Source organism: Hoplias malabaricus, chromosome 5 (assembly GCF_029633855.1).
Source record: "Hoplias malabaricus isolate fHopMal1 chromosome 5, fHopMal1.hap1, whole genome shotgun sequence".
Taxonomy (NCBI): domain Eukaryota; kingdom Metazoa; phylum Chordata; class Actinopteri; order Characiformes; family Erythrinidae; genus Hoplias; species Hoplias malabaricus.
Window position 1 is genome coordinate 32,741,516 of NC_089804.1, and position 24,471 is coordinate 32,765,986.

A 24,471-nucleotide genomic window follows, 5' to 3' on the forward strand; every position below is an offset into this window, starting at 1 on the left:
AATAAAACTTTAATAATAGTAATACTAATGGATTAATACGTTTTATAAGCTACAGTGTATACTTCATCCTACAATCTTTATAATTGATTACTAAATAATAAACCTAACAAAATAAAAGAATAATGACAAAATTGAATAGTAAAATACATAATAGTGGATATTCAAAATGGATATCTTTCCACCAGGTTGTTTTCCAACATTTCCTCCTCATGTTTGTCTGAGTCTGTTCTACTTAATAATGGCATCTGTACTTGATCTCCAGGCATTACAACTCCAACCCATTTCAAAATCATAGCTTTTGCACAAGTTAACAACAGTGTACAAAAACAAAACATTATACACACTGCTAAAAGAGCTGCTCCAAAAACTTGAGCCAACATTGCTCCTAATGGTCCCAATTTCTCCAATAACCAAGCATTCACAGACCATCTAGCTCCTTTTGATGGACCAAACGCCTCCCTTATATGCTTCAATGCTTCTATAACACTAGTCATATTATCAGAATTATCCGGAATCAAAGTATAACAGGCATCCCCTGTTAGATTCAAAGCTACACATAAACCTCCTTGCTTAGCTAAAATGTAATCCAGAGCCATGTCATGTTTCAACAATGTTAATCTGTGACTTTTTTGTGTATTTGACAAATACTGAAACCCTCTTATTTTTTCATTAGCAAACCCTTGTAAAGTGTACGTAATATTATCTATATGATCCGCTAAAAATGTCACACCATACCATGGGAATAATCCTATATCCCATTTTTCTCCTATACTGATTCTCCAATGGTAGGCTTCCAAGTTATGAAACTGAGCCATTTCCCTTTTCTTTCTTCTCACAGAATTCCCTTCATCAGTTGCTTCAACTTTTTGGAGAGTATAAACCTCATAAGGAAGCTTTAATGTTGCCATATAACAACAGCCTGTCCACCCATATGGTAGAAATATGTATGCTTTATCTCCACAAACCCACCAAATATCCTTAAAATTTCATATAGTCACATTTACAGGCAAAATGTCATACTGCACCATTAATGTTCTACTCTGTTTCCCATCTGGTGTATGAAAATTCACTTTAAACAAAACATCCTTAGGTTTAAGCTCTTTAAAATTCATCTTATAACGAGCACAATCAGATATTCCCATAAACATCCCCTGTCCATTGTGAGTACCATTGGAACAAAAACCGTCTTTAGTCTCCACAGATTTTACTTCCATCGCATCAGGCCGTGCTGTCAGTAGATTTTCATGCTGATCAAGGAAATTCACATATGGCAACTTCATCAACCAAGTACAATTTAATCTAGGTCTAAACAAATGCACTGATAAAGCCATTATTTTATCTTCTTCAGAGTTTTGCTGATATAACAACCATGATAAAGCGTAAGATTGACACATAGCATGCAGTGGTTCTGGTACTGTCTCTAAAATTGAATGCCATGTGCTTGGTGATGGAACTTTCACCACACATGGACCAGTCGACATCGTACTCATTGTTATGGAATGGGTTATTTGCTGAAACCATAAATTTCTAGCTGCCCATGGGTCTGTGATTTTTAACACTGAAGAATCAAATCCATATGCTTTCCATTTTGCTTCACTTTTCTGTAATGCATGGTAATGCTCAGTCATTTCTTCAGAGGTCCAGTCAAAATCAAAAAACTCTCTGCCCTTCTCTGCCCTTCTAAAGTGATTTTCTCAGTGGTTACTAAACCATTTGAATCCATGTCTTCCATTGGGTTTCTGGTTTCAAAAGTCACTTGCCTAATATTCACTTCATGCTCTATATTTAACTCTGGACCCTGTGTTATGTTTATTTCCTTCTGCAATGGAAAGGACATTACTTCTGGAGTCTGGGTTACTTTTACAACATTATGTGATCTTGTTATTTTTCCCTTTTCAACAGTTGTAATAGATTCAGATATACCCAAAGCAGAAGTCATTGGCAGTGTAGCACTATTCATTTCCTTTAATGGCATATCTAAAGTAGTAATCTGATTTGTTACATTATTTCCTTTAGTTATTTCTGAAGCTAAAGTAATTGGCTTAATTAGTTCTTTAGTAACATTTAAAGTCATTGCCATAGTGGTTTGGTCCTGAACTCTTTTAGTAGATGTAAAAACTTCAATAGCACTCTGGTCCTTTATCATCACTATCACTGTACGAGTTACGTACCCTTCTCTCCACACATTTTGAAATGGCACAAACTTAAGCTCTGTATCCAAATAAGTACAAGTGTATTCCCCTTGATCTTCCCATGTAACATTACATAAAAGAATTGAACAATCATCTCTAACTCTGAACCACCTAAAGGCATTAAACAAAAGATACTTTCCCTGGTCACGAGGCAAATGATCAACTTCAGGTCCTGTTAACACCACTTTTTCACCACGACTATTTTTCCACTCAGGAGGACTATTACTCCCTGTATTAAATCTTCCACATTTACAGGGAAGATGAACGGCTTTACCTAATTTAGCTTTAACCACTGTCTTGAAAGGTGATGACGTTGTTGAAATTATCAAAGGCACTAGTGTAGTTAGATGTGATCCATTTACCCCCTCACTAACTTTTGACACTGGAAAAGTAAAATTCTTTAAAGTTTCATTCTCTTTAGTTCTCATACCGTTTAGGTCTAACCTTTTTCCGAACTGGTCTTGGACTCTTTTCTTGATCCAAGTCTCTGAACTGTTTTGAAATGGAATTACTGCTTTCTGGAATGGGACCTGCTGTTTCTACATATTGAAATTCAATTTCTCCAAACTTTTTGTCTCGTTTACAATCTGCTGTGTCATGTCTGACATCATCAGAAATATACACAGAGTCATCAGCATCATCCAAACCATGGACAATCTCCTCTTCAGGAGATCTACTCTGGTTTGTTTCTTGCATGTTATTTTCAACCTGTTCTCCCCCATGTTCTTTTGGTTCTCCTGAACCTGCAACCTCTCCTCCCTTTGAGAAAGGCTCCTCTTCACTTGGTGCTTTAACACAGTGAGATAAATGATACCACGTTGGAGACCCCTTCACTTGAACTGCCGTTCCAGTACTGCGAACAACTTCAAAAGGTCCTTCTCTGCGTTGTAAATACCTTTACAAACACCTTGTCTCCAGGCTGCACTGTATTCTTCCTTTGCTCATCCAGCTTCTCCTGCTCCTCCTCTTTTCTTTGCTTTTCTGAAATGTATGTGGATATTTTTTATGTAAATTAGCTAAGTATGAAACATATGCTCTCATGTCATCTTCTAAAAGAGCTAAACTTGGACCTTTCCCACTTGTCCGCAAACATGGCGTTGGCATTTGTCTGCCTGTCATCAACTCATGTGGAGTCATGTGTAAATCACGCAGCTCACTTGAGCGACACACCATTAATGCTAATGGAAGTGCTGCTATCCAATTTAACCCCATGTGCTGACAGATTTTAACAATCCGATTTTTCAAGACACCATTCATTTTTTCACAAATCCCTTGACTTTGCGGATGGTACACAGCTCCCAGACGCTGTTTAATTACCAATTTTTGCAAAATTAATTTCACCGTTTTATCCACAAACTCTTTCCCATTATCTGAGGATATTCGATCTGGAAGTCCCCACCTGCTTATGACTTCTCTACACAAAAACTTGGCAACCGTTTGTGCATCTTTACACTTAGTTTATGACCTATTTCCTTACCTGGTGCACTAAGAAGAATATCATCCATGTATTGAATGACAGTACTTTTTAACTTCTGATCTACCCCAACTAAATCATCTTTCAATACTTTATTGAAAATGTGAGGACTATGTTTATATCCCTGTGGGGATATACTTTCTATACTTAGTGGAACACTAAAAAATGCACCACATAAATCTAATACTGTGAAATACTTTGCATCCGGAGGAATTTGGGCTAACAAAACATGTGGATCTGGCACTTCTGCTGGAAAGTCTGCTACTACTTCATTTACTGCTCTCAAATCATGTACTAAACGATAAGAGTTATCTGGCTTCTTCACAGGCAACAAAGGCGTATTACTCTGCGGATTCTGTGTTATCTTCAGAACATCTGCGTTCACAAGACCTTCAATTTGTGGTTCGATCCCTTTGATAGCTTCTTCATTCAAAGGATACTGAGGCTTCCACGGAGGTTTTGTTCCTGGTCGGAGTTCAACTTTCACTGGTTGAGCTGACTTCACAAATCCAATGTCAGTGCTATGTTGTGACCATAAACATTTTGGAATATATCGCAGGATTTCCTCTTTAAAAGAGTTTGAATCCATCTTCTCATTGTAAAGTGATTCATGTGCCATCCTGATGACTTGTGGCTGTCCTTGTCCTTGAGCAGTAATCATAATCTTAATAAATCGCTGATCTTCACTCCTCCAGATGGAAAGATTCTCTTTTAGCGGTTTAAAGACAACTTCTTCTGCTTCTGCCATCATTTCACCTATTTGTTTCTGCTCACAATCTTCAGACACCAGCAAAGTCACATGTGGTACACTTTTTCCCATCTCAAACTCTTTATGCAAGTAATCATTTTTGTCTATCTTCATAGCAGCTCCTTGTGGTCCCAAAATTATGCAACATGAACGTAATTCAACTTGCTTTGGTTGATGACTCAACCATTGTTCTGCATCTGATTGTTCAGCATCCTTAAAGTATTTCAGTGTACAATGAAATGGATACTCTGGAGACTTTGCATCAGGCATGTTTGCTACAATAAACTTCTCCCACATTTTGGCTGGTTCCAAAAATTCTTAGGGCCAAGAAACATAGATAGATAGATTTCCAATCCAAAATACTGAAGAAGCTTCAGTCTCTGTTTTCATCATCAGTTGATCAATCATTTCACTTGGCACTTCCACCAGGCAGCCGTCTGGTGTACATTTTATTGTACAGTTCAATCTGCACAAAGCATATCTTCCCAAAAGTGCAATAGGTGTATGTTCTGATACCAGTATGGGTATTGTAGTCTTCAGATGTTTATAGCAGAGCTCAATTGGTTCTGTGAGAGGAATCCGCTGTTTTACTCTCTCAAACCCGATTGTTCGAATCATCTGACCAGACCTGGGGAGGTGTATAGCATCTTCAGGCCGAATACAGGTGAAAGCAGCTCCACTATCTGCCATCATTGTCAATGGTCGATTATTTATTTTCACCTCTATTGTTGGATCTCTCTCCGGCCCTATTGCTACCAGCTGACACCTCCCACACGAGTTCTCCGGGCATCCCTAGAATCCTGGTTCCGGGCCCCTATAAGGGTTCACAGGTCCCTTGATTGACCTTGGTTGTCCTCTGTATCCTCCTCTGAATCCTCATCTAAAGTATCCCCTGAAGTTTCCTCCTGGCTGGTTGCATTCACGAGCAAAATGACCGAACTGTCCACAATTATAGCACACTTCAGGAGGCTGCTGAAAGTTCAGACTGAATCTTCCTGGTCTTCCTCTTTCTAGATTTCCTTGACTTCTTCCTCTCCATGTCTGCACCTGACCAAACACTGGCTGTGGCCAGTGAGTCACTGGAGCATCTGACGTTGACTGGCTCACTTGAGGTTGAGTCTGATCCAGATGTGGTCCTGGCTGATTAGGAGGCTGACTTTGTATGACTACAGCTTGTTTCTTTTCTTTTTTCTTGTTGTCCACCAGTTGTATTTGGTTCAGCTTTCTGAGGGTCTCTTCATCCTGTATTTTCTGATCGTGTTCCTTCTTTCTATATAGCTCCACTTGATGGGCTATATGATCTGTATAGACACTCTTTGCCATGCTTCCTAGACCCACTACTTCTGCCAGTTTACTTCTCACTGGTAAGGGTAGTCCCTTCTGTAATTTGGCTCGCAAAATTGACTGCTCCATCTGATTTAAATCTGGATCATTTCCTGTGACATTTCTCCATACCTGATGGACTCTTGACACATAGGCTCTCGGGTTCTCTTCTTCTCCCAAAGGCTCAATCAGGATATTGTCAGGATGCACATTGGTTGCAAATGAAACTTTCAATGCTCTCCACATTCGACCTCTGATTGCAGCAAACAGCTCTGGATCATTAACAGCAGTTCTTACATATCGTTCTAGGCCCGCTTTCTGTAGAATTTCTTCCATGGCTGGAACTCCCAGGAGATTTGCTAAAAGTCTCTTTATGTCACCTATTGCTGGCTGCGTTCCCACCAGAAGCTCTTCCAATTTTGAAATCCAAGGATGTGCTCCCTCTTGCAAAGTAGGCAACTTTTCCATGATATCTGACATATCTGTATTTTGCCAAGGCTTGTATTCCAAATTCCGTCCACGGACTATCACTGGAAACATCTTTTCAAGTGATTTCCCTTTCCTTGGACGCAATGTGTATTGTCTTTCAGATTTTTTAGTGTCTTCATTTTTAAGATCCTCCTCATATGTCTGCAACTCTTTCAGTTGTGTCTCCAGTGAGCTAGAAGCATTATCTAAGTTCAATAAACATTGGTCTATAAATTTTTCTACTTCTCTCAAAGCTCTCCGTCTGTCTTCTCCTCTTGTGCTGGATGTTGCAGGAAAGAATCCTCTTTCAGAGAAAGATCCCTTACTCTTCCATCCATCATCACTTTCTTCATTCTCTGTTTCATCAGAACTTCCATCTTTTGAGTCCTCTTTCCTTCTACTCACATCTCCTCTTTTTTCTGCTTTAGCCAGCATTCGTCTGATTGCTGGGTCATATCCACCCATGGCCTCCTCCTGGTCACTCAGATCCTCATCTCCAATGGTCCTCCTTCTCATTCTCAGTTCACCTCTAGTCTGCAGACGTCGAGTTTTCTTCTTGCTTTTGGAGCTCGGATACAGTTTTATCGTTGTCTCTGCTTGTCCTGTTTCAATGATGCATTCGTCTTCATCTTCAATGTGATAATTTCCTCCTTGACTAATCACTGGAAGCTGAGGATAGGCTTTCTCAGTTTTCACTTCCTTCTCATAAGGTGGTGGTGTCTTAACTGAGTCCACATGTGAAAAACACACATTAACTTCTGCCATCTGTTTTTCAATTTTCTTCGTAAGTTGGTTAATTGCTTCTACACCTTTCTCCCTCTTGTCCTTCGCCGCCTTCATCATTTTCTGACTCTCTTGTTCAAATAACTGGAGAATGCCAAGCTCTATTTCTCTTTTTTCCTTTCGCTTTTCTCATTGATGCCCTTTCTTCTGCCCTGCTTTATATGTTGATACAAGTACCTTATTTTTCTTAACTATATCAACAAGAGTAACCCCTTTTGAAACATTAGTGCCCATTTTTGGCATAATAATAACTAAATATGTTCCCAACTTACACTTATTAATTATTTCTCTCCCTCTTTTCTCTGTTTATATGCCACTAAATTACCGCAATCAATAAAAATTAAACTCCAATTGAATTTGCCAACTTCACAGAAATCAAACTTTAATATGCAATACAATTCACACCACTAAATCCCCTTTACTAAGTAATATAACTACTAAGTGCACCATAAACCTAGATTTATTAAACATTCAATAACTATCTTGTAATTAAAGAATATACAAACTTATATAAGGCTCAACAAGCACTTCTAGATATGATTACCACTAAATATTTGCAACCCCATTACACTTATAGCAAAGCTATCAGAAACCCCTTTTCAAATAATAATTTCTCTTCATAAACCTTGTTGTTAATTCTTTATAATCAAATTATTATCTTAAAAATGAACAACCTGTTGCCAAGCTTTCTTTGAAGAAGTCTATGTCATGTACTATAGCACAAATAATGGACTAAATGCAAATAGATAAACAAATCAATGAATTTCCAATTATTACTTTTTAATAATGAGACCTATTAATGATTTAATCTAAAGGTATCAATGCAGGTGTTTGTGAAAGACATTTGTGGATAAAATGACTGGCCTTTGTGCAGTCCGCTCTGCTCTGGGTAACTTCTACCCCCCTTTTTTCCTCCTGGTCCTCGTCTCACCGATGAGAGAAACAGATTCTCCCACACACACACACACCCCACAGGATAAAAGAAACAGACAAATAGAAATGTAATACATTCATCTTACTTCTTAGTAATTAAACATTCAATATGCTTATTTGTATTTTATTTACCAACATTTAGTTCATTCATAACATTTTACCCTTCATTCAATATTGTAAACACCTCCAACAAATCTCTTCATTGGCTTGAAGCCTAAATGAAGCCACAACCACTTTTTCTCAACCCCCCTTTTTCTCAATCCCCCTAGAAAGGGTCTAAAGTGATTGATGGCAAAAGTAAGTTCATCCTCAATGCAGCTTCCTTTAACATCTGGTCCGGCTTAACCAGTTTAACATAAACATGTCACATACTATTTTATGACCACATGATAGTAAATTTCCAACCCTGCATCTTGGTTCTTAAAATGTATATACTAAGATAAGATTAATGTACTATTTTGTAATCTTCACATATAAACATCGCAGTGGTATGTTTAAACCCCAGAAAGCACCAATGTCAAACACTCAGAGTTTTCCAATATTCACACAATTGGCAGTACTTTCACTTATCAGTTGGCAGCTAAATATTTCTTCACACAAAGCAACAGCACCTCACAGAGATCCAAACCCCAGAGGCTATAAAATTCAACCCCTTTTTCTGAGCAACAATTGCTAATTCCTTAAACCCAAATGAGCAACATTAAAGCTCAACATCCAACCAAACATATAAGCCATTCCTCAGTTCCACTGGCCTAAAACAATTACCCCATTCAATGTATCTCAATTTCATCAAACTATTGCATTCAAAGAGAACCCAAATAAATTACTGCTCCACCAATTCACTCTCACCCTCTATGTTAAATTAATTCTCTATTCCCTTTTATTTTAGATCATAAGCACAACACAAGCACCACACCCATAGAAAAAACTCACCCATTCCCAGGAGCTCCAAACCCCTGCACAGCACTATACATCCATATTTTTTCTAATTTGCCCAATAACTATTAGTTTCTATTTAAATCAAATCAACGTGGCTTTTATCAGTATGTCACAAATCAAAGTCCTGCCATTTCTCTCTTTTTCAAGAGTGAATTTTAGGCCTTACACACTTGCAGGAAGAGACCTTCCTGCAAAGCATAAAATCTCAAAAATTCAACAAAATGTAAGGAACCATAGACCTGTGAACTCTTGTTTTCTCCCAATAAAAGCCATCATATGGAGATTTCAATAACCCTTTCATTCCCATGATTAAACCTTACAGTTTCCCCAATGTACCCTATTACTTACTCAGCTTTACACCTTGCTCTCCTTTCTCCTATTCTCAGCATCTAAAAACGTCTTTCTGGAGCTCATTGTCTATATTTTCTTAATGTATAGTCTCCAAGAAAGCTCATAAAATCGTCTTTCAGGAGCTCATTTTCTACTGTTTTCTTTAATTTACTGTCTCCCAGAAAGCTCATTTATTTTTACTTTATATATTTTTACTTTAAAAACGTCTTCTGTTCAGGCTCATTGTCATAAATAAACAAACCCCTCATTTTATTGAGGTTCATATTCTTTAAATAACTCCTTGAACGAAGCTCATAATTTTTTACCATTACAAATTTATTTCCCTATTAATTTCTAAATTTCTCATTCTTCTTCACATTTCCCCTCTTTCTTTAAACACTCACTCTTTCTGACACTCTCTGGGCAGAGGTGTCCTTTCCCCCCTTTCTCTAAACACACCCACAGAAAATGTATGGCTCTTTTACAGCACAAGGGAGAGACTAGTTCTCCCCACACACACACTCAAAAGCAACCACAGAAGGGAGGGGGTTGATCATTCCCCCACTTTCTCCTTTTTCTCCCCAAAAATTATTTCAGCTGACACACACACATAGTTACAGACTAAGGGACAAAGTTATAAGATGGGAAAAGGGAGGGGGTGAAGCACACACACTCAGCTGACACACACACATACACAGCAAGACACTCCTTTTTTCTTAACTCACTAAGCACACACACATACACATCATCCAACATCCTCCAAACAGCGCTTACACACACTCATCATTTTCAACACCATTCTCATAGTCGACTCATTCACACATTAACAGCATGCTTTTTTATTGCCGCCCTTTCCTTATTTCTTATTCCTTATTTTTAATTTATGCTACCTTATGAAGTGCAATAATTCAAAAAGAGGCAGCATCAATACAATGTTCGTCAACAGTGTTTCGAGTGGGCACCCCTAATTAAATCTCTGCATCACACCTCCAGTTTCTCATCAAAATGACCCAAAAAATCACCTAGTGAATTTTTCAGGATTTACAGCCGGGCTATCCTGCCTCCACGAGGGCTTTTTCCAAATCAGCGGCATCCTCTCTTTATTTAACTCTCTTATTGTCTCTTTTCCTCTTTTTTCCATATATTCCTCTTTTATTCCTTTTCGTTATCCTTAAAACCTTAAATTCCTTATATTCCTTTTCTTTAAACCTTAAATAAATTTTAACCAAATGCCACTGGGCCCAGGGCTTCTCACTATTTCAATATAATCCAATTCCTCAATACTCAAAGCTTACTTTCACACAATGACTGTGATTCATGTCTTACAGTTTCAAGCAAAAATAGGGCCCTGTTTACCCAAACGTGCATGTCATCATCAGCTCACCTTATCATTACTAATTAAGCTATTCTACACTTATACTTCAACCTTTCCTTTCCTTTTCTTTTTCACTCTTTACTCTTTTCTTCATTATTCCCTTTTATTTTCTTCATTTCTCTATTACTATGACTATAGTTAAAAATTTAGAACGGAGAAACTTTATCCAACACCATCATCAACACAACACTGCATACACTAATGAGTCTATCTCGGTGCAACTCTCTCTGCATCAGACAGCCCAAACACCCAACCAGCGCTCAAATTTGTGAAAATCTCACCTTCTATTTGCCGGCTTTTAAACGGGAGTTTGAATGCAGGGGCCGTCCGAAGCAGGCAGGTCACAGCTCAGCATCCCATCCTCATCTTTGTTGTTAACTTTTGCTGTGTTGTGAAGACAGGTGATGGAAAAGAATCTCTGCAGACACGGTTAAAAGAGTAAATACATCTTTATTTACCAAAAGAGTGTCTTACGGGTTCTTAAGGATCCTGTGAGAGATAGTGTTCAATTCCGAGCTCAGATCATCTCCCCCCTCCTGGCTCGGACCCCTGCTCTATATGCTTCTCCCACCTTTCCAAATGAGGCAAACATAGAGGATAGTTTACATTTGCATGTTCTTAAGGGAGGGTGTAAAATTGATAGTTTCCTGCCCTCACTGACAACTTATCCTAAACATTTCTCTCTGTGTAGCACAGACATAGAGCATATGGCTGAACATATAAAAAACACTGAACATTCCTTAATACTGCACTTATGAGGCCTTCTGATTAAATATACCTCACTAATATAACTATATCCACCTTATTGACACTATTCCATATTAATTAATTAATTAATTAAGCTTCATCTACTTCTTCAATTGTCTTTTCTCTGTGTGTCAGTTGTTGTTGTTGTTTAAACCTGCCTGTCTGAGCTGTTCGCTGGGTCTTTTTAGATGTCTTATTGTCCTTTTTTTTGTTGGGTGTCAGGTCTTTACAATAAATGTAAATATCTCTGGTGCATTCAGGGTTAAGTTATATTATTATTTAAAAAAAAATTCTGCTGTAAATATACAAATAAAATCAGCAAAACTTTGTAAATTTTAGGAGCTGCTGCTGTTTCTCTCACTCTCTTTGTCTCTCTCTCTCTCTATCTATCTCTGTCTCTTTCTCTCTCTCTCTTGGAAGTGCTGAGTGTGAGTCTGTGTTGAGCTGCTAGCGAGTAATGAGGGCTGAAACAAGAGTGGGTACACCAGATGTTATTCCTGAGCTATGTGTGTGTGTCTGTTATTCCTGAGCTGGGTGTGTAGATATCCTACTGAACGTGTTTTTAGCGATAGCGGTGGATAACCTGGCAGAGGCAGAGAGTCTGACCTCCGCACAGAAAGAAAAAGCAGAGGAGAAAAAGCGCAAAAAACTGCTCAGGTGAGTCTGACTCACTGTGCTAAACTCATGAAGTTAAGTGTAATGCTAAAATCATTCTGACGGTGCTGTTGGATGCAGGACGAATCCATCCGACCGTGGAGATGATGAGAAAACAACGCTAGCCAAGAAACTAGCAGAGCAGAGAGCTAAGACTGAGGGGATCCCCACCACAGCCAAGGTTAGAAATAACACACACGCACACACACACACACACAAACAAACACACACACACCTGTGTTACCTGTGACAGTGATGCTGAAGGTGCTGAAGTTGTGTGTGTGTATGTTGAGCAGCTGAAGCTGGATGAGTTTGAGTCGAATGTGAATGAGATTAAAGACCCTTTCCCACCTGCAGATTTTCCAGGTGAGTTAACCCTTTAAATTCAGGTGTTACAGGTGTAGAGTGGATAAGTATCACCTGAGAGTCTCTGTGAGAGTGTGTATGGTTTCCTAGGTGACGATGAGGAGGAGGAGCCTGAGATCCCGACCAGTCCTCGGCCTCGACCGATGGCAGACCTCCAACTGAAGGAGACAGTGGTCCCGATGCCTGAGGCAAGCTCCTTCTTCATCTTCGGACCCCAGAACAAGTATGTGCTACCATTCGTAATTAGTGTGTGATCACAATGTAGACCCAGCCCAGTGCCCCCAGTCCTGTAAATGGCCTCCTGTCTTTAAAATGCACCCCCCCCCCCATCTTTAAAAGAACCACCCCCCCCACACACATCCTTTAAACATCCCCCTCCAGTCCTTTAAACAGGCCCCATCTTTTAAAGAGCCACCTATCCTTTAAACAGTCCCTCATTTTTTAAACTGTGCCCAGTCCTTTAGACAGCCCCATCTAGTCCTTTTAAAGGCCTGCCAGTTTTAAACAGCCCCCAGGCTTTGAACAGTCTCCTATCCTTTAAACAGCCCTGAGCCTTTAAACAGTCTCCCTGTCCTTTAACAGTCCCTCATTGTTTAAAGTTTCCTGTCCTTTAACAGTCCCCTGTCCTTTAACAGTCCTCTGTCCTTTAAACAGTCCGGTGTCCTTTAAACACTCTTCCATCCTTTAAACAGTCTTCCGTTCTTTAAACAGTCCTCTGTCCTTTAAACACTCCGCGGTCCTTTATACACTCTTCCATCCTTTACACAGTTCCCTCTTCTCAGGTTCCGGAAGCTGTGTCACCGCATCATCAATGCCACGACCTTCACCAACATCATCCTCCTTTTCATCCTCCTCAGCAGTATCTCCCTTGCTGCCGAGGACCCCATCGATCCCATGAGCTTCAGGAACCAGGTACATGCACACCTGAAAAAGAGAGACAAGATCAAATACAAATACAAAAAAAAGACAAATACAGCAGTGATAATAATAATAATGCCCCCTCCAGGGTGTATATCTGTCTTGTGCTCAATGATTCCAGGTATGCTGTGGACACACCCTGACCCTGAACTGTATAAGCAGTTACATATAATGAACGAATGAATGAATGAATAATAATAATAATAATCCTGTGTGGCATTGTGATGTAGGTTCTGGCTTACGCTGACATTGTCTTCACATCTGTCTTCACAGCTGAGATTGTACTGAAGGTAACACCATCATACGTGTAACATCTGGAACACCTAGTAGAACTGTAACATCTGCAGTAACACCTGTAGGAGCAGTAGCACCTGCAGATCCCATATAACACCTGTAGGAGCAGTAGAGTCTTTAGTAGCAGTAGAACTGGAAGGACCATTGGAACCTTTATAAAAACCTGTAGGATCAGTAGAACCTGTATGAGAACCTGTAGAATTAGTCGAACCTGTAGGAGAATCTGTAGGAGCAGAAGAACCTGTAGGAGAACCTGTTAAAAACAGTAAACATGTAGAAAAACCTGTAAAGGCAGTAGAACCTGTAGGAGAACCTGTTAAAGCAGTAGAACCTGTAGGAGGACCAGTAGGCCCAGTAGAACCGTGTAAGGTTTGCTGTGTGCAGAACATGTCCGGTTTAACTGATAGAGATTCTCTGTGTGTTCTAGATGACCACATATGGAGCATTTTTACATAAAGGCTCTTTCTGCAGGAACTCCTTCAACATCCTGGACCTGCTAGTGGTGGGCGTGTCTCTGCTGTCCATGGGCATGGAGTGAGTGCCCCCTGCAGTGTCAAAGTGTAATAACAGTGTAATGTCAGAGTAACTCCTGTCCTGGGCCTTTTCCTGACTCTCCTCCTCCTCTGGTTCTGGGCAGGTCCAGTGCCATCTCTGTGGTGAAGATCCTCCGGGTTCTCAGGGTTCTAAGGCCACTGAGAGCCATCAACAGAGCTAAAGGACTGAAGGTGAGTCTAGAACTGGTCTAGAGTTGGCACTAAGATTATAATAAGATTATAATTGATATAGCACCTTTCTCAAACTCAAGGAACATTTCCATAGAATCACAGGGAAAAAATACACATAATATCAATGAAGACAAATACAGGACAGCAGATTAAGCAAGATAAGAAAGAGTGAGGCATGGTGGTGCAGCAGGTAGTGTTTCTGTCAAAGCTCCAGGGTCCTGGAGGTTGTTGGTTCAAGTTCTGCTCCAGGTGACTTTCTGTGAGGAGTTTGTTGTATTCTTCCCATGTCCGTGTGAGTTTCCTTTGGGTACTCCGGTTTCATCCCACGGTCCAAAAACACACGTTGGTAGGTTGACTCAAAAGCGTCCATGGGTGTGAGTGTGTGAGTGAATGTGTGAGTGTGTTCTTGTAGGGTGTGTTCCTGCTTTGCGCCCAGTGATTCCGGGTAGGCTCTGGACTCACTGCCACCCTGAACTGGATAGGGCTTACAGACAATGAATGAACAATGAATGAAAATGAGAAGAATGAAAAAATTCTGATTTAAAAGAGGAAATTGAGGCACATTCCACAATGCCAAAGGATCTACCACTTACCATGACCAATTTAAATTTAGGAACACACAGATGGCCAACATTAGAAGACCTAAGTGAGTGGGTAGGAGAATATGGGTGAAGGAGTTCAGTTAAGTTTGAGGGTGCAAGACCAATTTGTCGGTGAGTAATAGAAATTTCAACTGTATATAAAGTGAAAGAGGTAGCCAGTGCAACTGGTATAGTACAGGAGTAATGTGGGTGGATTTCTAAGCATAGGACAGAATTCTGGAAGCAAAACTTTGAACATACTGAAGCTGACAAATAATTATAAAGATGGAGTTACAATATTCAAGCAGAGATGAATGAAAGTGTGTCTAAGGATTTTTGCATCTTGGTTGATAAGCATAGGCCAAACACAGGCAATGTTACATAAGTGGAAAAATGACATATTGACAATAGACCTGATGTAGGGTTCAAATAAAAGATTAATATTAAAATGTACACAGATGTTACGAACCACAGAATTTAGTTTTAGGAAGTTTAACGCACGGATCAATGCACACAAGCCTGCTGGCCCCGATGGTGTTCCCAGGCGTGTGCTGAGAGCATGTGCGAAGCAGCTCACTGGAGATTTTATGGACATATTCAATCTGTCTCTCGCCCAGGCAGCTGTTCCAACTTGCTTCAAAACCACGTCCATCATACCTGTACCAAAACACTCCAACCCGACATGCCTGAATGACTATCACCCTGTAGCACTTACACTCATCATTATGAAGTGCTTTGAGCGACTGGTTCTGGCTCAACTAAAGGTCTGTCCACCTACACTGGACTCACATCAGTTTGCATACCGCAATAATACAAGCACAGAGGATGCTGTTTCCATTGCACTACATACTGTGCTCTCATATCTGGATAATAACAACACATAATCTAGAATGTTGTTTGTTGATTTTAGCTCAGCATTTAACACAATAATCCCAGCCGAGTTAGTCAATAAACTTGGAGATCTCTCTCTGTTATTAGATTAAAAGACCAACAGGCTAGCATGTTAGGTCAGGCCATACCTACTCCTCCACCATCACACTCAACACTGGCGTGCCCCAGGGCTGTGTGCTAAGCCCATTTCTCTACTCCCTCTGACAATAAAGTTGAATCTAATCTAATCTAATCTAAGCTGGATACCGAAGTTTCTAAACACTGAAACTTAAACTGGTTAATTTAAGCTTGACAGAGCACACCTGACTTCAGCGATGAGAGATGGCATGACGGACAGACATTTTGCTTTTGTTGTCTGGTTTCACAATTTTCCAGACAAACAGAGGATCATGAATGCTAGCAGATGGGTGGCACAGCAGGCCAAACTGTTGTATCATTCATTAATTTTCTGTAACCGCTTATCCAGTTCAGGGCCGCTGTGGGTCCAGAGCCTACCTGGAATCATTGGGCGCAAGGTGGGAATACACCCTGGAGGAGGCGCCAGTCCTTCACAGGGCAACACAGACACATACACGTTTGTCTAGATCCTAATTATTTAGATGTTTGGCGAGCTCTGAATCCCACACAGAAAGATTTTACCTTTTTCTCTGCTTCACATAAATGTTTTTATCAACAGTGAATTGTTAAAATTAGTACTTAGTTTTAAGATAGGTTTCATCCTGATATCTGATCATAATCTTTTATTTATGGATTTACCTATCAATAATATGTCTGTATGCATCAAGAGGTGGAGGTTTAACAATTCACTGCTTAAGGATACAGCTTTTCGTGTATATTTTAACACAGAAATGTAAATATTTTTTTCTAATAATGTCAAGTCAACAAATAAATCCTTGGGACACATGTAAAGCTTATATCAGAGGTTTGTGTAAAGTCTTTTCAAAGAGTAAGATACTTAAACAGCTAGAGAAGCAGAAACAACTCGATGCAGAACTTGATCGTATTAAAAAACAATATCTTAAGTCACCAGAAAAATTATGCAGTATTAGGATTTCTTTAACTGAACTAAAACATGCTAAACTGACATGCTAGTAAATACCTTGCACATGTGGTTAGAACTAAAAGTAGTGCACAGTCTATTTTTTCAGTTATATACTCACATGGCAATTGGTCATGATGATGTTGTGATCAATAATACATTCAGACATTTTTACTGGAAAATACAAAATCTCTGAAGGAGGCAGACATTTCATTGATTTTTTTTCAATAGAAAAAACATAAAATCCTGGATCATATAGACCCATAGCTTTGTTAAATTCAGACTTGAAATAGTTATCCAAAATACTGGCTCTTAGATTAGAAAAGATGTTACCTCTAATAATAAATGAAGATCAGACAGGATTTAACAAAGGCAGGAGCTCCAGTCATAATATTAGAAGGCTTCTAAATATCATCTGAATATCAACAGAAAATGGCAAAGTTGCACCTTTCTGGATGTAGGTGTGTGGACTAAACATACCTAATATTAAATGGTATCAGCTAGCATGGCAGTTACTCTTTATTGCTGAGTGGTTCAAGGAAGTTCCCAGAACAGTTTGGTTAGACCTTGAGGCTTCAAAATCCAAAATTAACAGTCCCTTTATCTGATATTGAGAAAGCTGTTATGTGTCCAAGGTAGAAACTGATATGTTTTTTTATACAAAGTTCATTTTCTAAAACCAATACAGAAAGCAGACATGGGCAAAGGAATTGTCAATTGTTATATCAGATGATGATTGGGGTGACATCTCGTATCAAGCCAAAATAAAATATCAGTTTGCAATAGAACCCAAGCTGTCCAGCTCAGAACATTACATTGTTTGCACCTGAGACAGATAACGAGGGGGCAGGGTAACAAATGAGACACAGACGAGGAGGCAGAACAAACGTGGGACTAGGGCGGAGACAAGGACAATAACAGACAAAGCCATGTGCAGATAGAGCACATGGTGGGGAAAACAGACCCGACAGGACGAGGGCGTGACAGATGCCCCCTCCTGAACGCGCAACTCCCGGGGCGCGTACACCTAGACCCCCAAGAGCTGGAAAAGTTGAGAGCACGCAAAACAAGACATACTAATACAAGACAAGGAACCATTAGGAGACAGGACTCAGGACAGGACAGGAGACTGACAAAGGGGAGCGACAGGAGACTAAACAAGAGACTGGACAGGTAACTTACAAAATGAAACAGGAGACGGAACTAGGGACTGGACTGGACTAGACAGGACAGGAGTGGAAACACAAGACTTAACAGGAGACTGGGGTTGCACATTGGACAGGAACTGAGATGAGACTGAGGACAGGACAGGACCTGAGACGGAAGACTGGACAGGGGTATGTGACTGGACAGAGGCTGGGTGTAGGGACTGGACAAAAGACAGGACAGAGGGTTGAAAAGGGGACTGGACTGGAGACTGGACAGAAACATTAGACTGGACACTGGGTGGGTACAGGAACTGGACAGGGGACTGAACTTGATTAACAGGGGACTGGACATGAGACAGGACAGAGGGTTGAAATGGGGCCTGGACAGGACTAACAGGGGACTGGACAGGACTTGGCAGGGGAACAGGGACCAAGATGTTTACAGGGACAGACATGAACACAGTGATAGGGACGGGAACTGAGACAAAGACAGACACAGGTACAGGGACAAGGACAGGCACAGGAACCAGGACAGGAACAGACAGGGGAACCAAAACAACTGGTGGGTGCCCAGGACTGGCAAATGTCTGTGGGGAATTCCAAGAAGCCAGCCTGGGCACAGCTCTAGGGATCGACCCCTAGGACTTCGGACACGACCTGAAGCAGCTGAGGCCACAGTCACGGGTGCAGAGGCGGCCGGGGCCACAGTCATGGGTGCAGAGGCGGCCGGGACCACAGTCATGGGTGCAGAGGCGGCCGGGACCACAGTCACGGGTGCAGAGGCGGCCTTCCCTGGGACAGGTGCGGCCGTGGAAGCCGCCTTCGCTGGGACAGGTGCGGCCGTGGAAGCCGTCTTCGCAGGGACAGGTGCGGCCATGGAAGCCGTCTTCGCTGGGACAGGTGCGGCCATGGAAGCCGTCTTCGCTGGGACAGGAGCGGCGGGTGTCGCATTCATGTAGACAGGAGCGGCTGAGGAAGCCGCCTTCACGGAGACAGGAGCGGCTGAGGAAGCCGCCTTCACGGAGACAGGAGCGGCGGGTGCCGCGTTCATGGAGACAGGAGCGGCGGGCGCCGCGTTCCCGGAGACAGGAGGCCCTGCGACGACATCCACAGAGGCAGGGGCTTGTGTTGCTCGCAGGGCATGTGCTGGAGCTGTAGAGGGTTTAGGGGGTTTGACGGGCGCACTCATGAGATCCCCCAGAGGTGCGCCCGTTAGCCTCACCTCCGTTGTCCTGAGGTTGTAGGCTAAAAGCCCCTATCCTTAAACTTCCCTCAAAAATTTCCCCAGACCCGAGGGGGTAATCCTCCAGCGAGGGGGAGACTCCAGCCCGCTTCTTTCGCCAACTCCTTCGATTCGCGCTGATGCAATCACTCGATTCACGAGTCAACTCCCGAAGGTGCTGAGCCACTGTGGCGTGTATCTGCCGAAGCCGGCTACTCCATTCCACAGCCCTGTTAAACACATTCTCTGTGCTAGCTGTGTCCTTAGGGTCAGACATTCTGTCAGGAATCACGGAGCGGACTGACGGAAGCGGACGCACTCGCTAAAACACAGAACACGTTATTTAAACTAAGGTTAACAAAACAAAGACAGGCAGACTTGGACAGAAAGAATCAAACAGAGACCTAGACTAAAGAGACAGATACTGACTAAACCTAAACAGAGGGAACTAGACAGACAGAGATAAACCTAGACAAAGAAGTTAATATACTACAGACAGAAATCACAAAAGTACACAAAGCACAGGAAAGGAAACACTAACAGACCAGAGAAACAAACTAGAGAGGCACAAGGAAGAAAACAGACAGAACAAACCGAATAGAGGGACAGACTGACTAGACTGAGCAATGAGACAAAGGAAGCAAAACAACGAGACTGGGAACTGGAGTCAAACGAAAACAAGAACGACACAAAACGACATGACTTGACTGTGAACCTGACAAAACAAAGGTGAAATATCCGACAAGGGGAAGTGAAAGAAGGGGACTTAAATACCAAACACAGACAAGACGCACCTGAGACAGATAATGAGGGGGCAGGGTAACAAATGAGACACAGATGAGGAGGTGGAAAAAAGGCGGGACTAGGGCGGAGACAAGGACAATAACAGACAAAGTCATGTGCAGATAGAGCACATGGCGGGGAAAACAGACCTGACAGGATGAGGGTGACACTGACCCTTTATTTTAATTAATTAATTAATTTAATTTAATTAATAGACCCTCTAATAATTCTGGACATTCCAGGCAAAAATCTGACTAATAAAAATAATAGAAGATTATATTGTATTTGAGTTATGCAGCAAGAAAGTATATTGTAATGTCCTGGGTAAGTGATAAGGTTTCCTCTGTGTCTTATGTGAGTGTAGTGGAGGAAGGATCTAGATCAAGAAATTAAAAAGATTCAGACTTTGACTTTCTTTTATCAAGACCTCACTTTCCACAGAGTGTGTGTGCTGAAAGACTACGCACACAAACCCACACACACACACACACACACACACTCACTCACGCATACATTAGTATCATTATTATTGTGTAATCTTGTGACAATACATTATTCTCAGGTGAATATATCCTAAACATGAATCGAGTAACGTGAATCAGGGTACTATGATGAAAACCGATTCCTTTCTCAATTTAAAAGAATGGTAATTAATCTCTAATAGCTAGAATAGTTGGTGTAATTGCATTAGTATACTCAATATATTAGCATTCAAAGTATATACAAGGTATTAATTCTCAAATATATATATATGATGTATTGGCTCAAAGATCTTTTATCCAGAGCCAGGAAACCTTTTTTCTGGGGTACTTGAGACGATCACGTGTGCTCCCCAAACCCAGTAACCAATCAGAGGACGGCGACCTCCCAAGTGGGCATAATGGCACCACATAGAAATACGGAACCCACTCTGAGAATCTTTCTTTTTTTCCTTGTTGCTCTTCGCCTTTTTGCTTCACGCTCCAAGCTTGTTTTTCCTATTTTTCTTCTCTAAAGCTGACGGAGCCGACTCTCAAGAAGACTCTCAAAGAGACCGATCTTCATGCGAACGAACAAGGGATGCCTTGGGTCAGTTAGCATTGCTTAAATTAGTGGTTGAGCCAGTGATAAGCTCCATCAGTGGGTCTCAACTTATCCTATGTTTGTTTGTTTTTTCTTATTGCCCAGTGAAAGCCTCGTCTTAAGGCTGATCAAAGCACGTGAAAAACTATTAAGAAAAACAGAGAGCATTTATTTTGACACCTCTTCCTCCTGGAAGTAAATCACTAGGACAGCGAGTCAGAGGAAACTCTCCTCGGAGTGAATTGCTCTGAAAAAGGGAAGATGCTGAGCTTCTACCCAGCCTCAACAATTCTCACGGGACCTGAGAGGGCCAAACTCGGACCCTCCGCCCAGTGGCGGATGCTGGTCTTTCAAGGATAATCTCAATAATCTCAGCTTGGTTTAAAAATAATTTCCGCTGTATCTGTCACTGATAATGGTTGATGTTCAAAAGCTTGATGTGGGCAATCTCGTGTTGTGTGTGTGTTACTGTTGAATATCTCTGTTGTTGTAAATACCATTGAAAAATAAGTATGATTGCTTTTTGAAGTGTGCGGCCCCCCGCACCTTTTTTATTAGCATGTATAAGACGTTAATAGGCCTTAGCAAATTCACATTGTGTGTGTCCCGCAGTGAAAAAAATTTGCTCCGTTTTAACCCCAGCCACGGAATCTGGCTTGAAGGACTAATTGGACCGGGTCCCTCCACTCATTTAAGACATTTGGATCGCTACCAAAGCTAAACAAATCGCACACTAGGCGGTCTGCACTCTTAAGCTCCTCCCCCGAGGACTGAACTCAGATTCGAGCAGCGACCGACCCCTTTCAAGGGGCTGAGCTAAAACTAACAGGGAAAATCCAAAACGCCTCCAAAAACAGAGAAAGCCTAAATCCCTCTTTGAACCCGAACCCCGCATTTTGCGGGGTAGAAACACATCTTATATAATCAGCTTTGTAAGTCTTGAATGTCTGAATGCTTCTGTGAGCTCCGTATACCGTTAGAAAGCGCAGATCCTACCGTTTCTAAAAATAGCACTCTCATTGCGGTGCTGTGAAGCCTCTGGGAGTAATCCAGTGTGAAAACCCACCTAAAAATCAAGGCGCTCCTTCAAAATTTTGGTCTTATGTCCTTGTCATGAAAGACTAATGATAGGCGCTAAAATCATAAAAAAAAACGCTGAAAAAGGGACAAGAAAGACGCTGTTTACTTTCAGTTTCGTTTTGACTCACATAACGTCAACCCACGCTGTCTCTGGGCAGAAAAATGAGTCATCAGCAAAAACATATTTCTATTATTGATTTATAGTTTTTCAAGGTTTTTTTTAGGTTTCACATCAAATAACACTGCATTAGATCAACAAATATAAACTAAAAAGCTTAAATAATTATTTATTGTGTGTTTTCTAAATAAACAAGTATTATTTCATCATTTTTTAAAAAGATTATAATAATAATAATAACTGTAAACATTATCAGCATCTGAGAAAACTGCCAAAGTACCAAAATGTTTTTTATTTGTTGGGATATTGTCCATATTTGCCCTGAACTAAATTCCTGAAAGTCTGGGCCTGCTGTGACTGTCAGAACTTTATCAGTCATACATCCCAGAGCTTAGAATATCAAGAAAAATATGTCCGTCTGATGCTAAAAATGTATTTTGTCACAGTAATATGACATGTAATAAATTAGCATCAAAAATGCTTATGTTTTCAACTAAAATACACCTCACACTAACAATCTGTGTCAAGATATCCACTGTGGGAATATTATTTCAAGGCTGTACATTGAGAAATATGAAAAAAAAAGCAGGCGCTAGTTAAATTTTTTGGTCAAAACATGACAAATTTATAGAAAAATTGATTTATCGGTCAGCATGAAAACCTCAAGTGATTACATATTTGAGTAGCTAAGGTTCTTTAGAAAATAAAACAACATAGCCATATTCAATATGTCACATAATTACTGTTTAAATGCAACTGAAAGAGGCACTGACAAATAAACGGAATAGCAAAATAGCTATATATATAGGGTCCATCGAGTTAAAGTGCGTGATTACAGGGAAATCACTTCATAACTAGCGAGAATTGAAGAGTGTATGGACAGTGAACGTAACTTGATGTGTCACGGCAACAGCGGGCAAAGTTGGAGGCAGAATTAAGTCAGCCATAGCAAGAAATGGCTGAAGGGAACACCCTGCAATCGGTCACTCCTAATGTGTCACCTAGCACCGCTACCAAAAGACAGGACCAGCAGGAAGTGAAGATAAAAATGTTCTTTTGGACCGTTCTCAAAGTAATTAAAATTTAGAAAATATCAAAAAGGTCCAAAATACACCCTCCCTCTTTGGGGAGGTGTGTTCGTTCCGGAAGAGTCGCAGACACCAGTCGAGTGAAGTTCAAAGCAAATCAAAGTATTTATTTAACAATACTGGATCCAGGAGAACAATACATCGAGAACAGTTTAATACCCCTCCCAAGTAAAGCTCTGACCTCTCAAAATCTGACTCCGACAGTTATACCCCATATGACGTAAACCCTGCCGGTGAGCCGTTTTCTGGCTGATTAGCGTATATTAATATGCATAATTTCACGTGTTAGTACTCAGCTCTTCACATGCAAGATTCAAGTGCATGCCGTGACCCCGAAGACATTCGTTATCGGCCAGGCTGACAATGGCCCTCTCTTCACAGCACTCCTCTCCCGTGAGACCAAAATTTAGGGAGTCATAAATGCACTTCAAGGTCAACAACATGCCCCTACACTTCAGCCCTCCTGGGCCAACACTATGATTAATGTCAGTGTGCTAAAAGCCTGGAGTGCACATCTGTTCAAGGTTAGACATTAAGAATTAAGAATGTGTAAATATCATGTGAGTTATCATGCCATAGAGTTAGTCGTGCAGGATCAAAAAATGTTTAACTACATGTGTAAGTGATACATAATGTAAATGCTGGTTAGTCATTCATATAAATGCATATAAGGTACAAGATTTCACACAATGAGTATGTAGTTATAAATGCTAATTTAACTAATCATCATTTAAGGATATTTGTCCACAAATACAAAGTAATAAAATTGTTTCCCACGACAGAAGACAGTGAAGATCAGGAACCAGACTCAGGGACAATAACCTTCAGAGCTGCTGTAGCACCTCCTCTGGTCTCAACAGTTATTGCGCCTGCCCCTGTGTCTCCTGTCAGCCGTCCATTTCAATGCCCTGCTAGGCTCAGAGCACTGCAACCCAGTGCCTGGCCCCCTCAGCCTCCACACTCTCCCAGTCCCTCGTACAAGGACCTGGACAAAATCACACGCAATATAACACGCTTTGATCCCAAACCAGATGATTCTAATGACATATTTACTTACCTGAAAGATTTCTATCTACAAACCGGATTCCAAAAAAGTTGGAACACTAAACAAATTGAGAATAAAAACTGAATGCAATGATGTGGAGGTGCCAATATCTAATATTTTATTCAGAATAGAACATAAATCACAG

At 40.9% G+C, this 24,471-nt stretch overlaps 1 protein-coding gene across 1 annotated transcript in view; it reads left to right on the plus strand.

Moving 5' to 3' along the window:
- Window positions 1-24,471, plus strand: part of cacna1sa (calcium channel, voltage-dependent, L type, alpha 1S subunit, a) — a 110,625-nt gene that overhangs the window by 69,052 nt on the left and 17,102 nt on the right. Inside the window, exons 14-21 of the mRNA XM_066672332.1 lie at window positions 11,855-11,969; window positions 12,048-12,147; window positions 12,263-12,332; window positions 12,423-12,555; window positions 13,115-13,244; window positions 13,481-13,540; window positions 13,972-14,078; window positions 14,182-14,269. Coding sequence (XP_066528429.1) covers window positions 11,855-11,969; window positions 12,048-12,147; window positions 12,263-12,332; window positions 12,423-12,555; window positions 13,115-13,244; window positions 13,481-13,540; window positions 13,972-14,078; window positions 14,182-14,269 — 803 coding nt within the window. The remainder of the gene's footprint in view (window positions 1-11,854; window positions 11,970-12,047; window positions 12,148-12,262; window positions 12,333-12,422; window positions 12,556-13,114; window positions 13,245-13,480; window positions 13,541-13,971; window positions 14,079-14,181; window positions 14,270-24,471) is intronic.